This window comes from Protomyctophum parallelum (genome assembly GCF_964188405.1).
Source record: "Protomyctophum parallelum genome assembly, chromosome: 20".
Lineage (NCBI taxonomy): Eukaryota > Metazoa > Chordata > Actinopteri > Myctophiformes > Myctophidae > Protomyctophum > Protomyctophum parallelum.
The window spans coordinates 13,491,244-13,517,828 of record NC_139718.1 but is presented as its reverse complement, the minus strand read 5'-3'; the positions used below and the strand labels follow the sequence as shown (position 1 = coordinate 13,517,828).

Here is a 26,585-nt window from a genome sequence, read left to right as displayed (position 1 = left end):
ACTAATACGGATGAAGAATGACAATGTAGCCTAGTTCCCAACGAAAATAATATGCATTTGAAGTTTTGTTGCTGTTGCCTCCCTGACAACCATCTAGCCAATCACACACTTAGACCACACAGCGTAGCCGTCCCTCCGGATATGGGATCTAGCACCGTCCCCATCATCATGATGCCTTCTTCCAGGGGATTCTAGATTCTTCTCTTACGGACTGGTCATCGCACCAATCAAACAATGATTTGGGTGCCACATAGCCAATCACAGACGACCGAGGGCAGGTTCACGAAGCATCCTTTAACCATTGCGCATGTTTGTTAGGGCTGCCGGGTCCTGAATCCTCTGGACCTCATCATCGCGTAGTACTGGAGATTAGATTGAATGGGTTTAAAGCGCTCGTCTTACATAACATAGAGTATTTCAGTTAGCACACAGTGAGGTAGCAGTAGTAAAGCACATTATCATCATCATTGTTTGGTTCCTGAGGTGGCAGTATGTCCGTGGTAGGCATTGATGTGGGTTTCCAGAACTGTTACATCGCTGTGGCTCGGAGCGGTGGCATTGAAACCGTTGCCAATGAATACAGTGACAGATGCACACCGTAAGTAGAATAATATACTGATCATTACACAATTATATTGTTGTCATTGACATCCTTTGGCCGTGACTTTGTTACGCGATGTTTGCGACTGCAAGAACCGCACTCACTGTGACCTGATGTCACGGCATCAGCATTAATTGTAAGGATAATAATAGATGCTGTGTGTGCAGGATGGATTAATTATAGATGTATTAAACGCCATGATACACACACCAGACGTGTGCATTATTTTTTAAACAATAAACGTAGCCCATTCAAAATATATGGTCTCTGGGGTGGAGATACACACAGTCACTTCAGTTTTATAGAGTTACAGAAATGAATAAATGTAACACTGAGAATGTAACTGTACAAGACAAGCAAAAGTAACCAGAGGCATGTAGGCTACATACCGGTAATAAAGGCAACTTATGGCAGAAGATGAGAGAGTGATAAGACAATAAATAACATGCCTTCAGAAATGACTTTTCTTGGTTGACGACATTTGCAATTTTGCATACGACTGACAAGGTTAAACATTATTGTAGGCTGCTACCATGACACGCACTATCGCAGTGATGCAGGGCAGGCCCCTAGCACGTGCGCGTGCCGCTGAGAGCGCATGTTTTGTGCTGCGCAGTGAGCGTTGAAGTTGTGTGACAGTCAGTCAGACAGACACATGCATACAAAATACATTATTTATTTTTAAGGGATGGATCGTCATGGATTATTGGATATAGGCCTAATTTCGCTAAAAAAAAAATATATATATCTTTATATGGTGACAGTGCACTGCAGTGGGGCTTGTAATGGATCCATACAAGATAGTTCATTCTCTTGTAATGATCTATTATTAATATACATTATCTAAGCGCCTCTCAGCCATAGAACCAGCCTTTAAACCAGGGAAAGGCTACTGTTTATGTATATTAGGTCAAGACTGTTATATTTCTGATTATTTATGTGTCACACAGACAGAATCAAATAAATCTATGACAGTCTTCCATGGCTAGGGTACTGTTTATCTTGTTCGTACAATTACTGTTTGATTGTTAAATCTTGTGTTGGCTATTCTTGCACCATCTAAGTGTAAAAATGTAGCTTTTAGTGTCTTAAAACACCTGCAAAGACAATGGTGAACATTGCTGCATGCTTACTGACATGGAGTTAAGGAAAGGGGATGCAGGGGCAGGAACCTGGAGGCAGCAGGAGTTTTCATTCCCAAATTGGATGGATGCGTTTTGGAGGGGAGGTGTGGAACTATAGAGCTGCTGCCAATTGATTAAATGGATTAAAATGGATTAAAAAGTTCTAGAAAGATTCCCATTTGCCACTGTCAGCATTGCAAAACAATGTTATCAGTGGTGTGCAAAGGATGCGTAAAATGAGTGATGAGAAGTGAAGTTGCAAATGAGGTTTACTTTTGAAGGTGAACTGCTCTGTCACATATACTGACCTAGTTTATAGTCAGACTCCCTTGTGAAATTAGCTAAATCTTGGGCAGTCTCACAGCCCACATAGTTTTTGCCTGGCACACCATCTGTTTCAATCCATCCCTGAGAGTTCAACTATATCGCAGCTGATATCAGCAGCACTAATACAATATTCCTTTTTTCCTCTGAAGGGCTTGTGTGTCTTTGGCCTCCAAAAACCGTATAATTGGAAATGCAGCTAAGGGTCAGGTAAGACAGCTACAACTATCCATATAATTTATGTAATGAAGGTAACATTCCACATAGAGATCAATGCTGCTGTTGTAAATCAATGTTTAAAAGATGATGAGATGATAGTTCTGGTTGTTGTTCCAGATTATAACAAACTTCAAAAACACAGTTCATGGCTTCAAAAAGTTCCACGCCAGAGCATTCGATGACCCTTATGTCCAGGCGGAAAAACCAAAACTTCCATACAGTTTGCATAAGCTGGCCAATGGCACTACTGGAATTAAGGTAAATGCACTGCACAGTTTTGAAGTGCATACATTCTTGTTTATCTTCCACTGCTGTCACTGTTATAGCGTGTCTCCGTAGTGATTTATTTTATTGACTTTTTAATACTGGTGGTGGTGGATGTGCCTTAAATGTTGCCCAAATATGGAGATGACTGATGTCATAGTACTGACATCGTAGATGACGGATAGTCATAGACTGGCCAGATCAGCGTGATCCAGTATGAGTGTGACGACACTAGTGTTCACTCCCATTGGAAGAATGGAATACGGAAGTGCTCATTCTATCTCAATGAAATAGTTCCAATGTTTGGAACTATGCACATTGATATTGAACGAGCGGTGAGATCAAAGTGTGTCGCGACTCTCTTCTACGGCTCTGGGCCAAATGGCATACGAGATCCACATGGAAGCCAGTTCTTTATTAGGCCCATCTTGTTTTAACTAGTTCAGCTCAGATCAGTGATCAGAGTAAGTATAGGCATGTCTAGACCCATAGTTCTTGTCACACTTTGCTCAGTGCGAGGTAGTATGGGCCCAAAAAGGCATTAGATTCAAGACTCAAAAATGTTCAAAATTACCCCAAGATAGCAAGTCAGAGTCCTTGTTAGCAAAATCAAACAGTTTTTATTCACCTTGTGTCCCGAAGTGGCAAAAATTATGTTTTAACAAAACACAGCCAAACTATATACATGGCTGAATAGGTCAGCCCTACATCGACTGAACCACAGTGGCAGGTCCCCCTTCTTATATATAGGCTAGGCCCCTCCCACTGGACCATACCAACCCTAATTGATTCCACAATTATAACAGCCCCATGTCCAGAGACAATACTTTAACACTTGTATAATTCACATTTAAATCATTACACATTATCCACAATTCACATAACCCACATATTTATAATCAGAGTTATCTCTCTCTACACACACACAAAACACTGATGGCATGTCCCCTACCCAAACCCACAGTTGGTAGGTGCAGCTCCCTACAATGGAGCCACCAATCAGTAATCAAGCAAGCACCACACAATATACAAAAGTCAAAATAACAAATATCACTCTGCAACACAAATAATACCTCAAACTTTAACCCCGTGTTGAATTCAGTCTCAATGGCAGGCTGAACTGCCACAGTTCTCACCACCAAGACTCACGTCATGATGCAGAAACAGCACTGCATGTTCCTGCTGTACATGTCATCAATATGTCAGTCATCTTCATATTGACAACACATCGCAGGGCAGTGACGCGGCGTGTAGACCAGTGCATGCTGCTTGCCACAGACAGACATAATTTAGACTTTATTATGGTAGATACTATAGATTCAAATTCATAGGCAGTGTTTTTGTTTTGTTTTTGTGACTTAAATAAAGGTACAGTAGGGCAACAGATATGGGACAGCTTCATATATTGTCTATACTATACTACATATCTAGACAATAATATCAGTTTCTTCTTTGTATAATTATGTTATATATGGAATGGAATTGAACAATCGTGACATCACGAGTGAAGGACGTGTTTAGTTGTATATACTGTATTAGAATATTGGCCTATAAATGTACATTTTATATGTCTAGCATTCAAAACTAGCTCTATTTGTGATGCCTGGTACCAATTTCAACGGTTAAATATGAGATTACATTTATATACCGGTAGATTCTATAATAACAAGTTTATATATATACACTGTCTGTAAGTGCCCCTTAGTTAGTTATAGGGCGCTTGGATTATAACATCGGTATTGTTTTTACACATTATTTGAATTTCCAGTGTTTCAAATTATTTGTTTTAGCATTAGTATTTCTACTTCAATGACTAATTGCACTTGAGAAACTTAATCTATTCCTCATTTGCAGGTACGGTATTTGGATGAGGACAAAGTGTTCACTGTTGAGCAGATAACAGGAATGCTGTTGACCAAGTTAAAAGAGACATCAGAGAGTGGACTGAAGAAACCAGTGGTGGACTGTGTCATATCTGTGAGTGACACATACATTTCCAAATACAAAGAAATATAATTTATTGTACAGGGACTATGGAAAATAGCAGACATGTGGCATAGAACGAAGTGCTTGGAGCTATTAGATTTGCAATTTTGAAAGTTTTTGAAAGAAAAAACACCATCATTTGATTTGTAACCTAAGTACGGTAAGTACTATGTTCAGTGACTGGTATATGTTTGGTATATTTTACAGGTCCCAAGTTTTTACACAGATGCTGAAAGACGATCTGTGTTGGATGCATCACAAATTGCTGGCCTGAACTGTTTACGTCTGATTAATGACACTACTGCAGGTCAGTAACTTTATTTAAAACAAAATGCTTATAGTGACATTTCTGTAATGGCTGCATAGCAGTAGTTTAGAAGGATGATCATCTGCTTTTTGCTAGCTTCAGTAGAAATCTGTCAGTTCATGCAAAGTTTAAGTATTGTCATCAGGTATTATAACATGCCATTCAAGAGATACAGTACATACTGTTGGTGATTGTTGTACTGCAAGTTGAAACACTAACACACAAAGTAACTGCTAAACTCTGCATTGCTTTATAATTAGCATTTGAGAATGATAATTAATTTGTTCCTAGATTCCAATCAGTTTGTGATTTTTATTTGGATTGACAGTGGCTTTGGCATATGGGATCTACAAACAGGACCTCCCTACTCCAGAGGAGAAACCAAGAAACGTGGTTTTTGTGGACATAGGACATTCATCGTACCAGGTCTCTGTAACTGCCTTCAACAAAGGCAAACTTAAGGTTGGTACTAGTTATTTCAAATGCACACATTTCCTGACAATAGCATAAGCACAAGCTCCAAGAGATTGTATGTGTTGTGAGCCTGTAGATTGTCAATTTTTGGTTAGAAACACCATCATACGATTAAGTATAAATCATGTTTACCGGTAAATCCCAATTGTAATCTGTACCCTCAGGTCCTTGCCATAGCGTTCGACCCATACCTGGGTGGCCGTAATTTTGACGAGGCGCTAGTGGATTTCTTCTGTGAGGACTTTAAGGCGCGGTACAAGCTCAACGTGAAGGAGAACCCTAGAGCCATCCTGCGTCTGCACCAGGAGTGTGAAAAGTTGAAGAAGCTAATGAGCGCAAACTCTTCTGACCTGCCTCTGAACATAGAGTGCTTTATGAATGACATTGATGTTTCTGGCAGAATGAATAGGTAAAAAAAATCCCACCTTGATTTTATCTTGCATCTTAAGCATGGGTAATCTAACATACAATACATACAGAATATATTATATTTCTATTATTATATTTTTCTCTTTGTTTTATTTCAGGACCCAGTTTGAAGACTTGTGTGCTCAATATCTATTGAGGGTAGAGTTGCCATTGAAAGCTGTCCTTGAACAGTCAAGTACGTCACAGTGTTTGTTTTATGTTAATCACAACAGGAACTCAAGTGGTGCAGGGGTATAGTTCCTGCCCACCACCTGTAAATTAGATGTTGGAAATGGAATCCTCCGTAGTGCATTCCGCCTGGCTGGGTATTCCAACACAATTGGTTTCGCTTGTAGGAGGGCGGTTGGTCGGTCAGCACGTTCTTTGTCACTGACTGCACTACAGTGAACTACAGGTTGGTCAAGGGCGTGTTGAACTGTGAGGAATAGGGTGTTACTCCACACTCTCTATGTCCTCTCAGTCATAGACATAAAAGGTAGACAGACGCCTCTTCCGGCTCTGGGGTGCGTGTCAAAATTGAAGGCACAAGAGTTTCCTTGCGAAGCAGCTAGTGGAAGCTTGTCAAGCTTCCGCGTGCGTAACATAAGTCCCGGAAAAGATGCGCTGTGATTGGCCAGTAGTCAGTTGAGTGACAGCGAGAGACATGGAGGAGTCGCATGAGTGGCGTCACTTGGGTTAGGGTTCGGCATCGTGCCTTCAGTGCTTCCCTATGGCACTTCCGCTTGACCTCCTGCCTTCAATGGAGACACGTCACATTTTATAGTACCATCCCTAAGGCCAACGAGTCCGAACTCCGAAGACCAACCAGTAGGGGTCAGGAGTGACAATATAAGTGTGTGGGGAAATCAGAAATGTAATAGCAAACTAAATTGGGAGAAAATGCCTAAACAAATGTGTAGCCAACATTAACAATACAACAGCGAGTTTTTTTTGTTATGTTTTATGACAGAGCTTAGCCGGGATGAGGTCTATGCAGTCGAGGTGGTGGGTGGAGCCACCAGGATCCCAGCCATCAAAGAGAGGATCTCCAAGTTCTTTGGCAAGGACGTCAGCACCACCCTCAATGCTGACGAGGCTGTCGCAAGGGGATGTGCACTTCAGGTACTGTATGCTTGGTACTGTATGACATGGAGACTATTAAACCTGAAATCTATCGTTGTGTTGTAAGGAGGATCTGACATAGCACTTCCCCAATGTGTTATTTGTGTTGAGAGCTGCACTCTCGAGGTGCTGCAAAATCTCAGCCAGCCTCATGTTGAAATAAGCTAAGGCTGGCAGATTTTGCAACGCCTTTGAGAGAGAGCAAGAGAGACATGCAGTAACACATTGGAAAGTGTTATGTCACATTTTTAGCCGAGGGACACTGAATTTCTATTTCACTTCACTTCCTTATTCAGTGTGAAAATGCTCCCATTGCAGCTGTTTTCCGAGATGGACATTGCCGAAGAGAGTGATTATTATTTGGTGTAATACTGAATTCAGAGCAACATAGCAACTGACTTGCGTGACTAGAGATTCTGGAGACAAGCAACACAATTTGCATCACAATAGAATGACAGAATTCAGGTTGAAATCGGTGATTTTGCCCTTAAAGTCAGCACTTCTTAAATTTTGTGTCTATGTTGATATGGAGTGTGTGTGTGTGTGTGTGTGTGTGTGTGTGTGCAATGTTTGTAGTGTGCAATTTTGTCTCCTGCATTTAAAGTGCGTGAATTCTCCATTACGGATGTGGTTCCGTTTCCCATCACTCTGCGCTGGAAATCACCCACAGAGGATGGAGTCGGGTATGGACCTCTTTCTATCCCTCTGAGTCAATTGCATCAAACCAAATATCCACAACAATAGTGACTGAAGCACGACATTGCACAAACTTAAAGATACCTGTCCGTTGTGTCTCCACAAGCTGTTGATTCTATTTTGTTGCGTGTCTGTTACAGAGAGTGTGAGGTGTTCAGCAAGAACCACGCAGCTCCCTTTTCCAAAGTTATCACCTTCCACAAGAAGGAAACCTTCGACCTTGAGGCCTTCTACAGCAGCCCTCAAGAGCTTCCATACCCAGACCAAAGGATAGGTAAATTAACTGCTGCTACAGCACTTCTGTATAATTAACTTAGACTTTGTTCAGCTCTGCTTCCACAGGGTTTATATATAGCCTCTCGGGTGCATGTATAATGTGTCTGGCTCCATGTAAAAGCTATACTTTCTGCAGTATCAGAGTGTGAATGTGTGTACAGTCTCGTGGGACTTTTAGTCTGAAAACACCTCAGTGCTTGTCAAAGTGAGATAACTACATAAAGTGTGGATTCACATTTAACAGCTCTTTGATTTATCTTTTCAATAAACCACTCTCTCGCACTTCCTCCAATCTTTCTCCCAGGCTGCTTCTCTGTTCAGAATGTTGTCCCCCAGCCAGATGGAGACAGTTCAAAAGTTAAAGTTAAAGTGCGTGTTAATGTGCACGGCATCTTCAGTGTATCTAGCGCTGCACTGATTGAGAAGCAGAAAGGTGACGGAGAGGATGTTCAGATGGACATGGAGCCCATGGTGCAGAATGACGGCAGGCCAGAGGACCAGGTCAGCACACCTCTCAACACTCTAGTGGACAGTGGACACACAACCACTCTTTCTTACCCTGTACGCTTCATACCCTGTCTGCTCTTCAAACACACCCCCATCCCCTGGCTTATGCATTTTTTATCCATAAGCACCACACCACGTTATCACATCAGTTGGAATTGCAATTCCAATTTCAACTAGAAACATTTTCTGCGTGGAGCACTAGTCTCTGCCAGGTAGCTTATTGTGGACCAGCAACGTTTGGATTGTGTGTTTTACAAAGAAATGTACGATTGTGTATGATTTGTATGTATGATTTAAAATATGTAGGTTCTTCCTTGACCTACTTGGATGGGTCCAACCGATTTTGTGCAAAATGGACCCCTCCGCATCAATCAATGAAAAATCAGACAGATCCGTCTTGATCACAATCACATGCTATAGAGATAATGTGTACCGAATACGAATACCGATCTGCATGATGTTTGGACAAAAGCTATAAGAGTAATATATATATTTTTAAATGCAAAGTTTGGCCTCCTGGTGGTGTGATGTGAAAGACAGAGGTTCTGCTCTGGCCTCCAGGGAGTGAGCGTGCAAAGTTTCAATCTTTCGGTGCCGGAGATTAGCTGCTCAGACAGACGGACACACACATGGACGGACAGACAGGGGCGAAAACATAGTCTCAGCCATGCCTTTGGTCCAATTGTGTATTTCTTTGTCATTTACGCTTATCCATGTTAACAAGACTAATTTCCATCTTAAATAGGTGGTTTGAAATATAACTAAGATTAGTGAGAAGATAAATCAGTTACAGTATGTGTGTACTGGGATAAAGTCACTATGGACTTGTATCATATTTCAGAATAAAATGCAGGTGGACCCGGAGGGTCAAAGCCAGCTGGACCAGCAGAATGAAGATGCCAGTTCCAGCAGTAAGGTCAGTTGGTGCAGAATTACATGCACAGTAACATTCTGTTTTAACTCTGAGTTAAATTAACACTCAGGACTTTGCTGTATTGACGGTACATTAACTGGCAATGTTGTACATTGTACATTTATACATACAAATGTAAGGGTGCAGTCACATTGAATTTCAATTCTGCCTATGCGGGTGGACTCTGACAATGCTTTTCAATGGGAATGGATAGTTGTTTTTTTAAACCTTGAATAGCAACAAACTGCTCCGTTCCCATTGAAAAGCATTGGCAGAATCCGCCTGCAGAATTAAAGTTCGCTGTGACGGCACCCTAACAGGTATGTACATGAGGTTAGACATAAGGTGAAGGTTAAAAAACATAGCAACAGGTGAGGTACATGAGGTATAACACGGGAATGGTATAGAAGTCTTATAAAGCCCAAACCACACCAATGATTCAACTCCTTGCAACCAAACGGGTGTGAGTAGTTACACGTACAGTACAGTAGTTGCGTGCAACCACAGTGATGGCCCGCCATGCATCCAACACGCTTTGAACTGAGCAGATTACACTTTCCGTTCCAGAGATAATGGCCAAAACATCTTGAAAACTGACACTGATTTTCGATGGAGTTTTGGCCATTATCGCATATTATTTCTTTATTAACACGGGCTAGGAAGGTTGGACGGTGACAAACTAGATACCTGAGTAAAGTTCACTTTGAGCTGCATCCAACCCCACCCTGCTTAGGGCCCCCATATGGGCTGGGCCTGACTGTGCAACCTTTATCCCCAATGGCATTTGAAAGGAGTTGCAATGGTGTGTCATGCTCTTAATACCGTTTGTTGCGACTAGTTGCATTGGTGCGGTTAAATAACCAGGTAAGACACATTGGGCTGTATTTTGCGTGTCTTAAGTGCCAGGTCTTATTACTTAACTTAAGACCTGGTCAATGCTCTTTGGCCACTCAGAATAGCCAAAAGGCATTGATCACGCCTCCAGGTCTTAAGTTAAGTAATAAGACCTGGTACTTAAGACACGCAAAATACAGCCCATTAAGTCAAGAACAGATTCTTATTTACAAATGGGGCTTGTCAAAAGGTGTGGCTTTTTGAGGGAGAGGGGGGGAATTAGGGGCTAAAAGAAAATAATCAGGTTAAAATAAAACAAAAGCACCATAGAATTTAGTATAGGGGGTGAATTGTTTCTGTTTACCAATACAGGAAGGGACACCGGGAGAGAAGCAGGATGCAACGGCAGGGGGAAGTAAGCCCAAAGTCAAGGTGAAGAGCATCGATCTGCCCATCTTAGCCAACACCATCAGACAACTGGACAGGGGTGTCCTTAATGACTTTATAGAGTATGAGGTGAGTCCCTCTGGTGGTCCAAAGAAATGCAGAGTCATGCCGTTATTGGAATGCCTATTGCTAGGTGACCTGAAAAAAGATGGCTTTATTCAGCTATGCATGTACAGTACCAAGTCCAACCTCTGTCTGTTTGAGTTTTTGACATTATTCACTTTTCAACGCTATACAAAATAATACTGCTCATCTCTATGAGTGGAATGATGGTAGAGCAGAGGTTAGATTCTGGATGAATGTCAGAAAATGAATCTCTTATTACGGTATGTCAGATGAATACTATACGTTAAGTTACTCAATGCTAGTATCTACAGTACCTCCAAGTGAAGTAAGAACGCTGAATGTACCATAATATAAAGTTCACAGAAGAATGTTTTGGATTCAAGTGTTTGAGGACTACATCATCAGGTCAAAATATAATTTGGCTAGTAGTTGATTGATGAAATGTGTGCCGTGTTTGTGTTTTCAGGGTCAGATGATTGTTCAGGACAAACTGGAGAAAGAGAGGAATGATGCTAAAAATGCTGTGGAGGAGTACGTATATGACCTACGGGACAAACTCTGTGGCATCTATGAAAAGTACATCACAGAGGAGGTAATAATTTTTTTTATTTCATACAAATTCCAATAAATAATTCCATAAATAAATTAATAAATAAAAAAATAAAAAACAATAAAATGATGATTTCAGATTTAAGGTCATTACACACTGGCGAATTGGCGACGCGATATATTCGTGCGAATAATTCGCATTAAAAAAATAAACAATTGAAGTCCATGCAAGCTTCCACATCAGTGGCGAATGTGCGAATGTGCGACCGTTTTCGCTTTTATTTGTTCGCTCTGGTGTCGTATTTTGCAGAGATTCGCAGGCGAACTGCAACATGCAATATTTCGCATTTTCAGATCGCTTATTCGCATCGCGTCGCTAATTCGCCAGTGTGTAATGACCTTTACATTTGGGTTTGTATTTACGTGCAGTGGTTGGGATTTACGTGTGGCGCAGGGGTAAAGTTCCTGTGAGCGGACATCCCGGTTATACAATATCCTCGTTTTCAACATTCACAACAACCAAATTGTCCCTGTTTTACCACGATTAAAATAAGGCTAATAATAGTAATACAACGAACAAACACAATTCAGTAAAACTGTCATCTGTTATTTGGACCTCATTAATAGGACAGTAGCCGACTGACGCTGATGCTGGAGGACACGGAGAACTGGTTGTATGAAGAGGGAGAAGATCAACCCAAACAGGTCTACGTGGAAAAACTGGAAGCACTCAAGGTTGGTCTTTGCTTACTATACTGTAGAAGAATTTCTGTGTCAGTTGTCAGAAACGATTGGATTTGCACAAACACGTCTTTACTATCAACACTGGCTTAGTGTTAAGAGGTTCTGTTTCAAAAGCTTATTTTATGGTCTCAAATGCCACATTGCACTAGATTAGACCATGAGGTCCAGAAGAGGGATTAAGAGACCGATTATAAAATGTAATGGATCAAGAGCATTTCCTAATCTTCTGAATAGCATTCTGATCATTAGTTGAGTGGTGATTGGTGAACTATTGAAATGAGGCTGTCCAACTGTGTGAATGTACAGCTCTCTATTTGCAATGACTCAATTGTATCACACAGGCACATGAATATATTATTATGTCTTTAACTCAATATCTGATAATGGTTCAATTTGGTGTTTAAAAGGTCAGGTTCGGTGATGACGAGCCATGTAGCTCAACTGTGTGCACCTTTATTTTTTATTTTTTTTAAGATATTTTTTTTGCGGCTTACGCCTTTTATTGATTTTTTTTTAAGGGATAGAAAGTAGGCTGACAGGAAACGGGAGAGAGATGGGGGGATGACATGCGGTAAAGGCCGTGTCGGGTCCGGGAGTCGAACCCGCGGCACACCGCGACTGGATCACCAGTCCGGTGCCCAGACCGTTACGCTACGGCCTGGGCCATGTGCACCTTTATTCCCCGGTTGCCATTCTTCTCTATATTGAATATCCTTCAGTAAAACTTCTATCATTTTGCAGAGGTTTGGTCAGCCCATTCAGGACCGACACAGGGAGCAGGAGGACAGGCCGAGGGCTTTTGAAGAACTCGGCAAGAAACTGCAACTTTTTATGAAGGCTGTGGACTCCTATAAACAGAAGGTGAACATAGAATATATTGGAGCATATGTAGCCTATTGATTGATTTTTTTATTTCACAGGATGCAGAATGGGTACATTTCAAATGAAAGCACAAGTCGCAGCTGTACTTTGTTCCCATTTCATTTAATCTAAATTGCTTAACCACTTGATTTTATACTATCTTAGCTTGTAGATCAGCCTTTTTCACTATTTTTATTTTATTTTGGAGGGAAACGTTTTAATAGGGATAAAAGTGGTTCCCACTTACACTAGACCTGAGGCTGATTAAAAAAATGGCTTCTATAAGTTTTCTGAAAATGTTAAAATGTTCATTAAAAAACTAATATGACACAGATTCTGTCCAGCCTTGAAACAGCTCTAAAAGGTGAAAACTGTGTTGTACAGCTTCATTGTCAACGACACCAAGGCTGCAATGGGACCACACAAATTATGGTCACGGCTTGTGAACACTGGAAATGTTTTAGGTCACACAATTTACACCTTTAGCAGGGCTACAGTATATTATTATGAAATGAGATGCCACCCTCACAAATAGGAGTGCGGGATCCTACAAACACCTTAACACATTAACCATAGCATTAACCATATACTGTATGCTGGACAAGGTTAAGGTTTCCCAATTTGGTACGGGTGAATGAACAGCACCAGAGGCTGATGTAACAAAGTGTCAAGTTTATTCAACATGTAGAAAAATATATTCAAGTTAAAATACAGAAGAGGGGTTATTATAGCTGGGAAATCATGATTCTAAAAGTGGGACTGAGCCCAAGGGCAGGTGATATAGGCTGAAGGCTTCAAGGTCCTACTACTGGGTCCTCCAAAGTAAACATACAAACTAAACTAAACTGCCTCCCCCTGGCCAGCCGGGGCGCCTGATCGAGGAGAAAGGAACTGGTTGGAATAACGTGTTCCTTCCACGCGCTACGTCCAACCAGGGAAACTCCCCCCTGTCAGGTGTAAAGGAGCAACTTGGACACTCAGGCATGAAGGAAGCATGGGTTCAAGTCCGTTGCTCTCCCCTTGTCCCCCATATATGGGGGACTAGGTTGGTGGAGGGTGTGTAGAGCCCAGGATCACATTAGATAATTGACACAGGGGTGAAAAATGGGTTACAAAATCGTGGGATAAAAAAATTAAGTAAAAAAAGAAAGAAAAGTAAACATACACCACAAATAAACAAGTAAAAGTAAATTAAACTAATCACAGCAAACAAAATCCAAACCATGCAATATTAAATAATGGCACAGCCGCCCAGTATACACCATGTCCTCTACAACATGGCCCAACAAACGATCTGGTAAAACCCAGTCTCAAATGGCATGGTGGGAAAAACAGTGAAAGGTTGTAGGTTAGGTAGATTAGTTGTCCTCCTACAATAGATCACATAATACATCAAGTGGATCCCCCTCAATACAAATTCATTACATTATACAAAATATAGCAAAACGACTCAAATACCAAAACATACCCAGTCAATATACTCAAGGCTCCACTGAATACCACACCATGTGGTTAACCCAGGAGGAAAGGACCTGGAGGAGGCTCTGGAAATACAGAGGATACATTTGGTTGGTGGTGAGATGTTTCAAAAGATGCCATTAAGTATTTTCCCCATGTCAAAATTCCTCTCAAAACGCATTCCCCTACCCTTTACCGACTCCGGCAGTGTCCCAGCTCTCCCTCATAAAACATCACACTTACCGAATATAAAATTCCCCTAATTAAAATATATCCCCATATAATCAAAATGAATGAAAGCATCAACATTTGTTTCAGGTGTTCTTACCAGGCAAGTACTAGGCTGTGTACATACAGTACACCTTATGCCTCCAGGTCCCCACTCCTCAACTAACACTCAAATCAGGCTTCTGGTCAAACATGAGGCCTCAAACCTTTTATGCACTACCCTTAAAGGGGCAGTGCTACACACCTTTATTGTTTGTATCCTTGAAATGAAATGTGATAGATGTAAAACCATAAATGGGAAGTGTATGTGATGTATTGATGTATTATTAAGGGAATTAGGTCCATGTTAGAGAATTGATCTTTCTTAACTCCCTCCTAGGATGAGCGATACTTGCATCTGAATGCAGAGGAGATGAGCACTGTGGAGAAGTGTATAAATGACAGCATGAATTGGATGAACAGCATGATGAATGCTCAGAATAAACTGACCATCGCTCAGGATCCCATCGTCAAAGTGGCAGAGATCATATCCAAGATACAAGTATGTGATTGGAATGACAATTTAACATGCAGCCTATTCTTTCTTTCATTGAGAAAAATGTAATCAGCTGTACACTTTATGCTTACCAGGAGCTGGACGAGGTATGCAATCCTGTGATCAACAGGCCAAAGCCCAAAATAGAGGAGGTGCCTGAAGAAAACGATGAAACTAGCGGGGATCATAATGGCCAGACTGCCCGGCAAGGTGCTGAGGGGAAGGGAGATGCTAAGACGAAGCCTGCTTCAGGAGAGATGGAAGTGGACTGAATTCTGCTTTGTCTGACAACCAAACTCTGCCACCATCACTTCATCGCTGAACATTTAAGCCTTATCTATACTCTATAGTATGAGGGTGTCGCTTGCCAACAAGAATGTGACATGTCGATAGCTTGTAGATCTGTTCTTTTAGGCAAGCAACACCCTTGCACGATGGAGTATAAATTAAGCTTTAGACTGTAGAAACGTGAATATCTGGGACCATTAATCCATGTTTACCAGCCAGTCAGCAGGGTGTTTGCGAATTTGTTTTCAGTTTCCCCCTGTTGGCCTTTTCCTTTTGAATTTTATTTTATTTCTATTCCACTTACTGTCGTGTGTGAAAATAGTGTGAATCTCTAGAAGGTTTGACTTATCCAATAAATGGCAGAATGATCATGCAATAGACCAACCACTTGTTCTGAAGTAAAACTGTTTTCTCTTTAACATACATACTGTAGGTAAGCTTTTGTGTTTGCATCTCCGAAACCTACAGTAAGTGTCCATTCTCCGCTGTGAATTCTATCACTTGTCTAAAGCGACATAACAACAAAGTGCTGTCTACTCTAAGCAATCGCTATGGCTGATTGATTTTGATTGGCTGATTATTAGTATGTATGCATTAATGCATATTATATATATTTGTATTTAATGACTTTGGAATGCAGGTGTCCATGTCTAGAAACTGTAAATACTATTTTAGTAATTTAAAGCAGCCAGTGCATATATACTGTAGTATGTATATTTAGAGAACACATTCCTAGTGTTAAAATGGAAATGGCAACGCATCATACACCAAATCTCAAATAATGATGCAGGCTGCTTATTTCCTTCCTGTTTTCGTGCATCTTCCGTAAAGTCATATGGGATTTAAAGATGGCAAATAATAAATACATTTGTCCGTAAGACCAATTTTAAAGTCTGAAATGGTTTGATGTTCTGCTGCTAAAACATGAAATTAAAGACTCGCCCACAAATAAATAGACATTTTGAAAAAGCAAACGAATAATATGAAATGGTTAAAAAATGAATTCAACCGTTTTCTAGAAGTGTATATATATACACAGTGTATATACATATAATCAATTATTGGGATAATGTTAAATTGATCGTTATGTAGGCCTAGATCAGCATAACTTGAAGTTTCAGGATGGAGATAATTTTTCTTCCGTATGTACTGTATGGGTTGGTGTCTAAAACATTGGGAAATTTGGAGGTAATACAAGAATTAAAGGTGCTGTAAGTGTACAGTCATACTGATCTAAACAGTTCACTCTCTCTAGCTGTAATTGGAAAGCATAATAATGGAAAGTATGAATATTGTATAAAGTGGACCATATATTAAAATAAGTAAGGGGCATCATGTGGTTTCAGATTATATCTTCATTGTTTGGTACATACTGTGTAGTACTAGTACTCTAGCTGTAGTATTCTAGCCTAGGCCTAGAATATTATGCTGGGTAGATCTTTAGTTTACATTCCATTCCAGGTCAGTGGGTGGCGGTAGTGCACTCGCATGCTGTTTGTCCAAAAGAAGACTTATGTAAACCGGAGTAATCTAGTAAGAGAGTGGCGACACGTTGATTCCCATTGTAACAATGGAATGCGAAAGTGCTCATTCTATCTCAATGGGATAGTTCCAATGTTTGGAATAGCCCGCTTTGCGGCGAGATCAAAGCGTGTCGCCACTCTTACTATTCCACTCGGCTGTAAACGTTGGTAACATAGGTGGGCGTGGCACATCACATTTGTTGTGATATGACGTAGGCTGTGACGTTGGCAAAAGTGTAACGGGCGGATATTTTCAAAATGGAAGTACTTCCAAAGTTTTGGAGGGGAATAAAAGAATATGATTGATTAATTGAGGGTTTCTACAACGAAGATCTATGCACATGCGGTTGGATGATATACATTTACAGAAGCGGACCCGTTGGTTCGACCAACATCGGACAAGATGAGCGCTTCAATCGGCGATAAAATCGAGGTGGGTGTTAAACCCTAATGCTAATCAGTTAGCATTCGAATAGCAGCCGTTATAAGTTATACTACAACTACAACAGTGCTAAAATATTAAAAATGGTTAAACGTTTTAGGTGCTTTTCATTTTTAGTTATTTTCCTTTTCTATGATGTATTATTAATTATCATCTTGGAATCCTAATTTATGATGCATTTGTTACCCCCCAGAGTGTGAGAAATGGAACCAAATGCACTCGTAAGGGTCTGCATTGGCAGATTGCTGACACAATGGCTTATAAACGTGACATTTTAACTACGCAGTAAGGTAAACCGATAGAGTTAGTAAACCCATAGTGTTAGTAATTATTGAATCGCCCTGCGCGAGGATTGTTTTGCCTGGCTGAAAGCCCCCCAGACAGACCCGCCCTCTGGAGACTGGCATCACTCACTTCTAGCTGCTTAGAAACGGTCTGTCTGTTGTCCTCATCAGCGGGAATGGAACCGGGATAATGAGAGGTTTGTGGTTGGCCAGATGACAGCGTCAGGTGGAGATGGCTTGTTTGGCAGTTAACGTTATTGTGGGAGTGTTATTTTTTATAGTCCCTTATGTGTACTTTTTGAAGGGTTCACGAGCCCACCTCTGTTGAAACGTTAACTTTAGAAGGTGTCTGGTCCTGCCACCACCAACATGTCGCAGACAGCAGGGACTTTGATTGATGAAGTTATTCAATATTTCCTTCATAATAACATCGGGACTAAAAACTCAGTTAGTAATGATGGGGACAACATTCTATCTCATGCAGATGCTCTGAGGATTGAGGTATAGTTCTTTACAGTCCTCTGCTTATTTCTATCAAAGGAAGCAATGCTGAAATGTAGAAGTTGTCTGTTTCCCATAATAACAATTATTTGTCTATATAAATGTATTTTGGACTTAAATGTTAATGTTTTATTTTTATTTTATTCTCTTAGGATTTTAAGGTCCTTAACTTGCTTGGTAAGGGATCCTTTGCTTGTGTTTACCGGGCAAAATCAGTGAACACCGGTTTGGAAGTTGCAATCAAAACGGTAAGAATACCTTATACAAATATTTTATCGTCAATGTATTCATTTCATGGCTTGTATACGTGGTGAAATTCTTGTACTAACCAAAAGCAGAGATTTGATGCTTGCCTTAATATCTACAAAGATTCATTAAGATTAATTTCAGAAAATTTAGTAAGTCTGTAATTTGTTCAATTGCTACTGTATAACCATCAAGAGCTGGAGTGCAACTGGTGCTCAGAATGTTGTTGGCATTATTAGATTGCTCCCTCCCATGAGGGTCTTGTGGGACTGACTCCCCAAAGATTAGACTACTTGAGAAATTCACATTGTCTTTGTGGGTAAGGGTAACAGACTGACTATCAACCACAGAGCTAAATCAGACACCATGTGATGTCACACAGCCTGTACATAGAGGCAGGTCAGGTGTATAATGACCTCTTTTGTACTTGCAGATTGACAAAAAAGCTATGCAGAAATCTGGCATGGTCCAGCGTGTGACTAACGAAGTGGAAATACAGTGTAGATTGAAACACCCATCAATACTGGAGGTAAAGTTGTTTGGACATCATTAATATTGAATTAATAATAATGAACTCCTATGTTTATTTTATTCATTCTGTTGTTGACGTTCTACGCCTTTACCATTAAGATTCTGACATAAATGGCTTCTTTTCTTCCCTGTAAAGCTACATTTTGTTATTTATTTACCTGTGAAATGTAGGGATCGACATTATAATGCAACATTATAATTATTTAGCTCCCACTTAACAGGATTTCTTATAAACTGAGTTATAAATAAAACATGACAAAACAGTTCCTCAAAGGTTTTTTTCCCTGTAAAAATAATAATGAATATAAATAAGAAACTAATCAAGCTGGTCTCTTTCAATTAATCAGCACCAGCAGGTTGTAAAGCACAAATGTCCCACTCTTGCACCAATAACAGTATTATATATTATATATATCATCTCAGTGGACTACTCCCATTCAACAGCACCAGATGCTGTGAGGAGCACATATGCCTAATTTATGCCTTGTTGCATAGAGCGAGGGAAACTCGACCAAAATATTTTTTTGCCCCAATTTCTGATATTTCAATAAAAATGATGATATTGGTGCAGAACAGAACACAAAGCGGATATCTGACACGCTGTCAGCCATGGATCACTGTGTACACTGTAATCACATTGATATTACAGGGCCATTGCCTGCGGCCTTGTCTTAAGTTATGTGTCTTGTATACTGTTATATATATATACTGTTTTTTTTCTTCCTTCATCTGCTTTTGATAACTTTATCATCATTAATATGTATTGTAACATGTGGTCTTTTCTCTCCCTGAAGCTTTACAACTACTTTGAAGATAGTAATTATGTATATTTGGTGTTGGAGATGTGCCATAATGGAGAAATGAGCAAGTACCTGAAAGACATGAAGAGGCCTTTTTCTGAGGATGAAGGTCAGTCAGCCGTGGAATTTGACATTAACTTTTAGTTGTTACTAGTTGACTTGACTGTATGTCAACTATTCTTATTGCACATAAACAAAATATGAAGGGGGCACGGTGGCGCAGTTGGTAGCGCTGTCGCCTTATACCTAGAAGGTAATGTGCAGGAGTGGCCACCAAAAAACTAAAGGTGATTGACACTTTGCCAGGTGGCGATCCTCCTAATGTGAGTCCTTACCATATGGAACACAACAAATAAAGCATCAAATTGAAAACAATACTGTATCACAACTATATATACTGTATATATAGTATAAACGCAATATTTAGCTAACTGTGTATACATATATTGTATTAAACAATAACAATTATAACTAATAATAACAATTTAATGTTACAATAACTTGTTTGTTCCCTGGTGTAGCCTGCTGCATGTACGGTCCTTTAAGATTTGTTGTGTTTTTGTTCCACAGCAAGGCATTTCATGCAGCAGATAGTGAAAGGTATGCTGTACTTGCATACTCATGGCATTATGCACCGGGATCTGACTCTATCGAACCTTCTCCTGACAAGCAACATGAACCTTAAGATCGCTGACTTTGGTTTGGCCACTCAGCTCAAGCTTCCGACTGAAAAACACTTCACCATGTGCGGAACACCCAACTACATCTCCCCAGAGGTGGCTACCCGCAGCGCCCACGGTCTGGAATGTGACGTCTGGTCCCTGGGCTGCATGTTCTATGCTTTCCTGATGGGTCGGCCTCCTTTTGAGAGGGACACGGTCAAAAACACACTTAACAAAGTGGTTCTTGGGGAGTACGATATGCCCAGACACGTGTCTGTAGAAGCTCAGGATCTCATCTACCAGCTCCTACAGAAGATCCCTTCCCATCGGCCCAGTCTGTCTGCACTGCTAGACCACCCCTTCATGACTCATAGCCTGCTGGCCAGGACTAAGGAGCTTAGACTGGAGGATACAGGCTCCATGGACAGTGGCATCGCCACCATCTCCACAGGCTGCACCTCCTCTACCTCAGGCAGCAGCAGCAATCGGCTGCAAAGGAGAACAAAGAACATGATAGGAATCACCCTCCCCAACCGCATGATGCCCCTTCCGGCTGCGCCTCGCCAGCCGAGCAGTGCCTGTTTTGAGGACGGAGATCACTGGCAGCAGCACACAAACAGAGCTCCTCGAGAGGGCAGGACCCAACACATCGGAGAGAGCGGACAGCCCCACTCTCGCTACCTCAGGAGGGCTCACTCCTCAGACCGCTCCAGCTCTAAGGAAGCAGGACAGGGGATGGGTTACACCCACCTGGGAAGGTATCGCTCAGAGGAGACTCTCTTCAGCACCGAAAGGCAGGCCTTCTCCATGACTTCCAATCCACACCCTTTTTCTGAGCACGATAGGCTCCCATCACCCCCCAGCAAACAGCCCGCTAAGTGAGATGCTGTCCTTTTATTTTTGTAAACATTTCCCAAAGATTACTTTAGTTTTCAGACGTAGTAACCTTTCATTTTCTTGTATTTTCAGTTCTGGTTGTTCCACACAGCCTTTACATCCGCCCTGCATTCAGTTCCAAGACTCGAATGGTGCTTCAAACTGGTTCAGTAAAGAAGGTAAAGTCTGTTTTTTAATCTTTAGCTATTTATTCAGTATTAGAGAAATTAAAGCATCATCTATGCAAAGCAAACGCCTTGTATTATAGCATAATTTAGATTAAATTCATTGAGCTTTTACTTTGATATACTGTGATTATTCTTTTTCTCCTCTTGCACCCCTGCTGCATTTTCTGTCATGCAGATTTCCTTTTTTGCTAGAGTTCAGAATCAGAACCAACATTTCCACCCCTTCCTCAGGTTCTGGCTCGAGGCCCACAGACCACAGTGCTCACAGCAGCAGTGGGAGTTTCCATAGCAACAGCGGGAGTCTCCACAGTGGCAGGGAGCCTCTTGGTGTGCACAACTCCTGGACGGACAAGCCGCCAGGCCAGGGGGCCAATCCTCACCACAACCAGCACCACCCGCACCATTTCCCCCAGCCGCATAACCCTGACTCCTACAGGGAGAATAGTATACCTGTAGCAGAGTTCCAGAAGAAGGAGAAGAAATCTCTTCGAGATGTGATCCCACCGTTGTGTGCCTCCAGACTGAAACCTATCAGACAGAAGACCAAAAATGCCGTGGTAAGATCGAGGGCTGCAACTGTCGACTATTTTTGTATTTTCTATCGATGACTTTTCAGAATAATCGAGAACCATGTTTGTTTTAGCTAATTTTATATACCAATGAATCGACACAAAAACATTCTAAATATATTTTTAAATAATCGACTAAATCCACTTATGGCTTAAGCCCTATTTTATATATTTCTTTGTACAACCGTGTTGTGTGAAAATAGCTGATCTATAAGCTCAAAATGCTTGCATGTGTTGTGAGCTTGTAGATCGGCTATATTTGCTATTTTTGCCATTGCGTAAAAAAAAAAAGGATATAGAAAAAATACAAATTCTCAATTTGATCAATTCCGTTTTGTTTAACGTTCTGGTGTTTGTCTTCAGGTGAGCATTGTTGATACAGGTGAAGTGTGCATGGAGCTGTTAAGGGGACCGGGCAGTCAAGAGAGGGTGAAAGAAGTCCTTCGAATTTCCTGTGATGGTTCAATGGTGAGTTTCAGCAACAGCCACACGTTTGTGGGATAGCATCATATATTTATAGCAGATTTTTAATCAACAAGACCCTTTTTATTTATCTTGTAGGTGACAATATACCATCCTAATGATGGAAAGGGGTTTCCTGTGCTGGACAGGCCTCCTGCTCCCCCTGAAGAGATCTTCATTTGCAGCTATGAGGACCTGCCAGGTACAGATGGTTTCATTCTGTAAACAATAATTCTGTTCATTCAATTACCAATCTTTGTGAACTTCTGTTTGTAACTGTGAGAAACAGATATTACTTAGCCTACTGGCTAGCATAATAATAATTATTAATTATCTTTTCAGATTTATTTGTTTTAAATTAGCTAGTGGTGTGAACGACAATGAAAGTAATTGTGTAAACGTATATCATAGCAGCAATAGACTGTTGAAGATGCCTATACTGATGCATCACACCAGACAGTATATCTGTTGATGGAAGATTACAACATTAATCCTAATAGTTTATATTTTTGTCTTCGGTTTGTTTCCTCTAGAAAAGTATTGGAAGAAGTACCAGTATGCCTCCAAGTTTGTGCAGCTTGTGAAATCCAAGACTCCCAAAGTGACCCTTTACACCAAGTATGCCAAATGCATGCTGATGGAGAACTCTCCTGATGCAGACCTGGAAGTTTGCTTTTATGATGGTGAGTCACAAGCAGAAGGAGGATGCTTTAAAGTTCTGGCACAATTTCTACGGACTAGATAAACCCATATTTGATGTATGTCAGTATTTTTACACAGGGAAATAAATGTACACAATAGCGTACCACTACCTTCATGATTTACTCGTTTATTTTACTTATTCCTTTACATTGTTGAAAGATACAATATAAAATTCTAATACTTTTATACTGTCAAAATATAAATCACATCAGGGAAATGGATTGCCTGGTCAGAAGTGTATATGAAAGGGGCACGGTGGCACAGTTGGTAGTGCTGTCGCCTCACAGCTAGAAGGTCCTGGGTTTGATTCCCGCTCGGGGCGCTGTGGGTGCTGGCGGCGTGTTTCCTCCTCCGCGTCATCAGTGCCCATACCCGAGGCGGTGTTGGCGAAAGGGCCTTTCTGTGTGGAGTTTGCATGTTCTCCCCGTGTCCCCTAGGGTAGGTACCCTCACAAAAACATGCAGTAATCCTGGTCTCTAAACTGCCTCCCCCTGGCCAGCCGGGGCGCCTGATGGGGAGGAATGGAACTGGTTGGAATAACGTGTTCCTTCCACGCGCTACGTCCAACCAGGGAAACTCCCCCCTGTCAGGTGTAAAGGAGCAACTTGGACACTCAGGCATGAAGGAAGCATGAGTTCAAGTCCGTTGCTCTCCCCAGGTTGGTGGAGGGTGTGTAGAGCCCAGGATCACATTAGATAATTGACACAGGGGTGAAAAATGGGTTACAAAATCGTGGGATAAAAATTATATAGAAGTGTATATGACAATATGTTAACAGTGGGACATTCTTTTTTTCTTGCATACTATTCCACAAACATTAAATGACCATCATGGTTGCTCTCTGCAATAGGAGCAAAGATACACAAGACGTCGGAGCTGATCCGAGTGGTTGAGAAGAGTGGGAAGTCGTGCACAGTAAAGGGCGAGGCAGGGTTGAGCTGCCTGAGTCCAGACAGCAGGTTATACGTGGAGCTGTCAGACGAGGCACATGGCATGTGTCTGTCTCTGGAGGTGGCTATCAGCGCAGAAGAGCAGCGGAGTGCCAGAAACACTCCATTTTTCCCCATCACTATTGGCAGGTGAGGAGGAGAATCAATTGATTTCATGACCGTTTCTCCAGTTAATCCTTGATGTGTGGCTCATCTTAGTCATGTGATTGTAGGCGACCTGCCAATGCTGACTCCCCTTGCCGGTCATCGTCGCCATCCCAACCGCCACCTGCTGAGGTTGTCTCACCGCCAAAGCCTCCTTCTATCACTCCATCGGTGAGTGTCCCATAATCTTAACACTGCAGGAAGCATGCATGTGCATATTTAATGATATGCACTGTTTCTGTACATAATATATATTTTATCTTGAATCACCAGATGATCTCCTACGATGGGTCTGACATGACCTCAGTCAGCCTTAATAAGAAATGCTCCGCAGTGAAGCAAGACTTGGTGTCCAGTGCGGGCAAAGTGGTCAAATCAGTGTTTGTGCCCAACATTGGTTGGGCCTCGCAGGTAAATGTTGCCCAGAATACCCTCAAACCCATTATGATCACCCTTAATATTATTTTTGGCATCAAAGTTTTAATGTAAAATGTACTTCTGTTTTGTTCATACAGTTGACCAGTGGAGAGGTGTGGGTGCAATTCAATGATGGTTCTCAGCTGGTGGTGCAGTCTGGGGTGTCCTGCATCATCTACACGTCCCCAGAAGGACATACCACCAGGTAACAAAGACAGCAGTCCTCTGGCTTGGCTTCAAAGATTAAAATACTTTGTCACATGCCCATATATGTATTTGCAATGAAATTACGCAAATCCCACCACTCCAACATATATAGTGAAGATATAATCTGAGTAAGACAACTAGTAAACAACCATAGTTTATAAACGAGTGTGTGTAGACTATATACATAGCACCTTCACTGGGGTTCTCCCTCTCTCTGTTATTGCCACATCTTTGCATCATGCATGGTGGTTGTTTGCTGTTATTTGCCAAATGCAAATGTCTAGTGATCCTAGTGTGGGCCATGTGTTTAAGAAGCCTCCCATTTTTGCACAGAAACATGCCAAAAGTGTGAGAGGCTCTTTACTGAGAGCAGACTGCGTCATAGCGTTTGTTCACCACCAAGTGTCACTGTTGCACAGCCTAACACACAGAGACAGGCCAGGGAGTAGGGCTAGTACAGTACAGTATGTACAGCACAAGTACAGTACAGCACCACTCACGTCAGATCTTTATCTTTTATATAAAACAAATCTGAGTCTCTTTATATAGGGGTCTTAGAGATCTGCATTCTGCACAGGGTTAGTTACTTTCTAGTGATAGGGCTAACGAGGTGTCTTAAAAAATAAACTTGTAATGTGTTAATCGTGTATTTATGTAATATTATGAATAATATGAGAGAGATGGTGCACTCGAGCAGTTTTGTGCGTGGCACCCAGGTCCCCTTTATCAGATTCACGCTGAGGAAGGCCTCCGGGCCGAAACGTCAGTTTGTCGTTTGCTGCTGGGGGGGGAATAAAAAGATATCCTATTGGATATAACCTGAGTGCTGGTATTCTTTTCTATGATTTGCCAAATGCTAACACAGATGTACCTGTCTCCCTACAGGTATAAGGACAATGAGAAGTTTCCAGAGCATGTGAAGGAGAAACTGCACTGTCTCTCCACCATTTTGGGGCTGTTGACCAGTTCAGCAACGCATCACCTCCAACAACCCCACTAACACTTTCTAGTTGCCTGGCAGAGAACCGAAAGTAGCATTATAGGAATCATAATTGTTTCTTTCATCCAGTGTCCTTGTAAATAGTGTCTCTTTTTTTACATGTACAGAAGACTAAAATAATGAAAAGATATATTTTATTATGTACTTATTTTGTATAGTTGTTGGTCAATGTAGAAAAGTTGTCTTCAGTTATTTTTTTACTGCGAGTTTCTGTCTGTCTCTATGAAATGTGAGATGCATAAAAGATGAGGCAATAAACATCTGCAGCCTGCATTGAAAATTGCTGCAATTTGTTCTGCTGTCTTCTCTTAGCACTTGATATTCACAAGTATTCATTTATTTTTGTTTTGTAGAAGGAAATCATTAAAGGATTTAGTGCATCTTTATGGCTTCAATACAGAGTATTCATAAAGAAGGCCAACGATACTTAAAGCACCAACTGTTATTCAGAACTTTAAATATTCAATGCCATTGATTGAATTTATTAACGATTCAAACGAAAGCACAACTCTATACAAAAACTTACTGTGGACGACACCATGGTTAAGCATTACACTCGTTTAACAAGGTCCACCATTTTCAATTCAGCAGAACATTTAGAGATGTACGAATATACAGATTATATACACACACACACACACAGTATATCAGGAAGTAAAAGGAAAAAACACAGTAATGGTCAGGACTCAGACTTTACAGGGGCCAGTTTCGAATTGCGGCCATCTGTAGGTGCACTTTGAGTGGTTTTGAAGGAGTCAAGGGATTCACATGTCTTAATGGCTGTTGGTAGGGCGTTCCACATTTTGGTGGCATTGGAGCAAAAATAAATGTATAACCTTGTTTGTGCCGA

General features: G+C 41.1%; 2 protein-coding genes across 2 annotated transcripts; both read left to right on the top strand.

Moving 5' to 3' along the window:
- The first annotated feature begins 323 nt into the window (after positions 1 to 323).
- Positions 324 to 16,566, top strand: hspa4l (heat shock protein 4 like). The gene is made up of 19 exons (XM_083792260.1): positions 324 to 598; positions 2,202 to 2,259; positions 2,386 to 2,526; positions 4,387 to 4,509; positions 4,726 to 4,825; positions 5,154 to 5,287; positions 5,464 to 5,708; positions 5,827 to 5,903; positions 6,678 to 6,829; positions 7,406 to 7,512; positions 7,666 to 7,799; positions 8,106 to 8,302; positions 9,150 to 9,224; positions 10,428 to 10,571; positions 11,035 to 11,160; positions 11,745 to 11,852; positions 12,603 to 12,722; positions 14,788 to 14,949; positions 15,039 to 16,566. The coding sequence occupies exons 1-19, from the start codon at positions 492 to 494 to the stop codon at positions 15,213 to 15,215; spliced, it is 2,487 nt and encodes an 828-aa protein (XP_083648386.1). The 5' UTR covers positions 324 to 491; the 3' UTR covers positions 15,216 to 16,566.
- Positions 16,567 to 17,007: 441 nt separating this feature from the next.
- Positions 17,008 to 25,981, top strand: plk4 (polo-like kinase 4). Its single transcript, XM_083791911.1, has 15 exons — positions 17,008 to 17,187; positions 18,134 to 18,229; positions 18,661 to 18,756; positions 19,553 to 19,667; positions 20,129 to 21,098; positions 21,190 to 21,275; positions 21,516 to 21,841; positions 22,217 to 22,321; positions 22,415 to 22,517; positions 22,849 to 22,998; positions 23,868 to 24,096; positions 24,180 to 24,282; positions 24,385 to 24,522; positions 24,627 to 24,733; positions 25,621 to 25,981. The coding sequence occupies exons 1-15, from the start codon at positions 17,158 to 17,160 to the stop codon at positions 25,733 to 25,735; spliced, it is 2,769 nt and encodes a 922-aa protein (XP_083648037.1). The 5' UTR covers positions 17,008 to 17,157; the 3' UTR covers positions 25,736 to 25,981.
- The last annotated feature ends 604 nt before the right edge of the window (positions 25,982 to 26,585 follow it).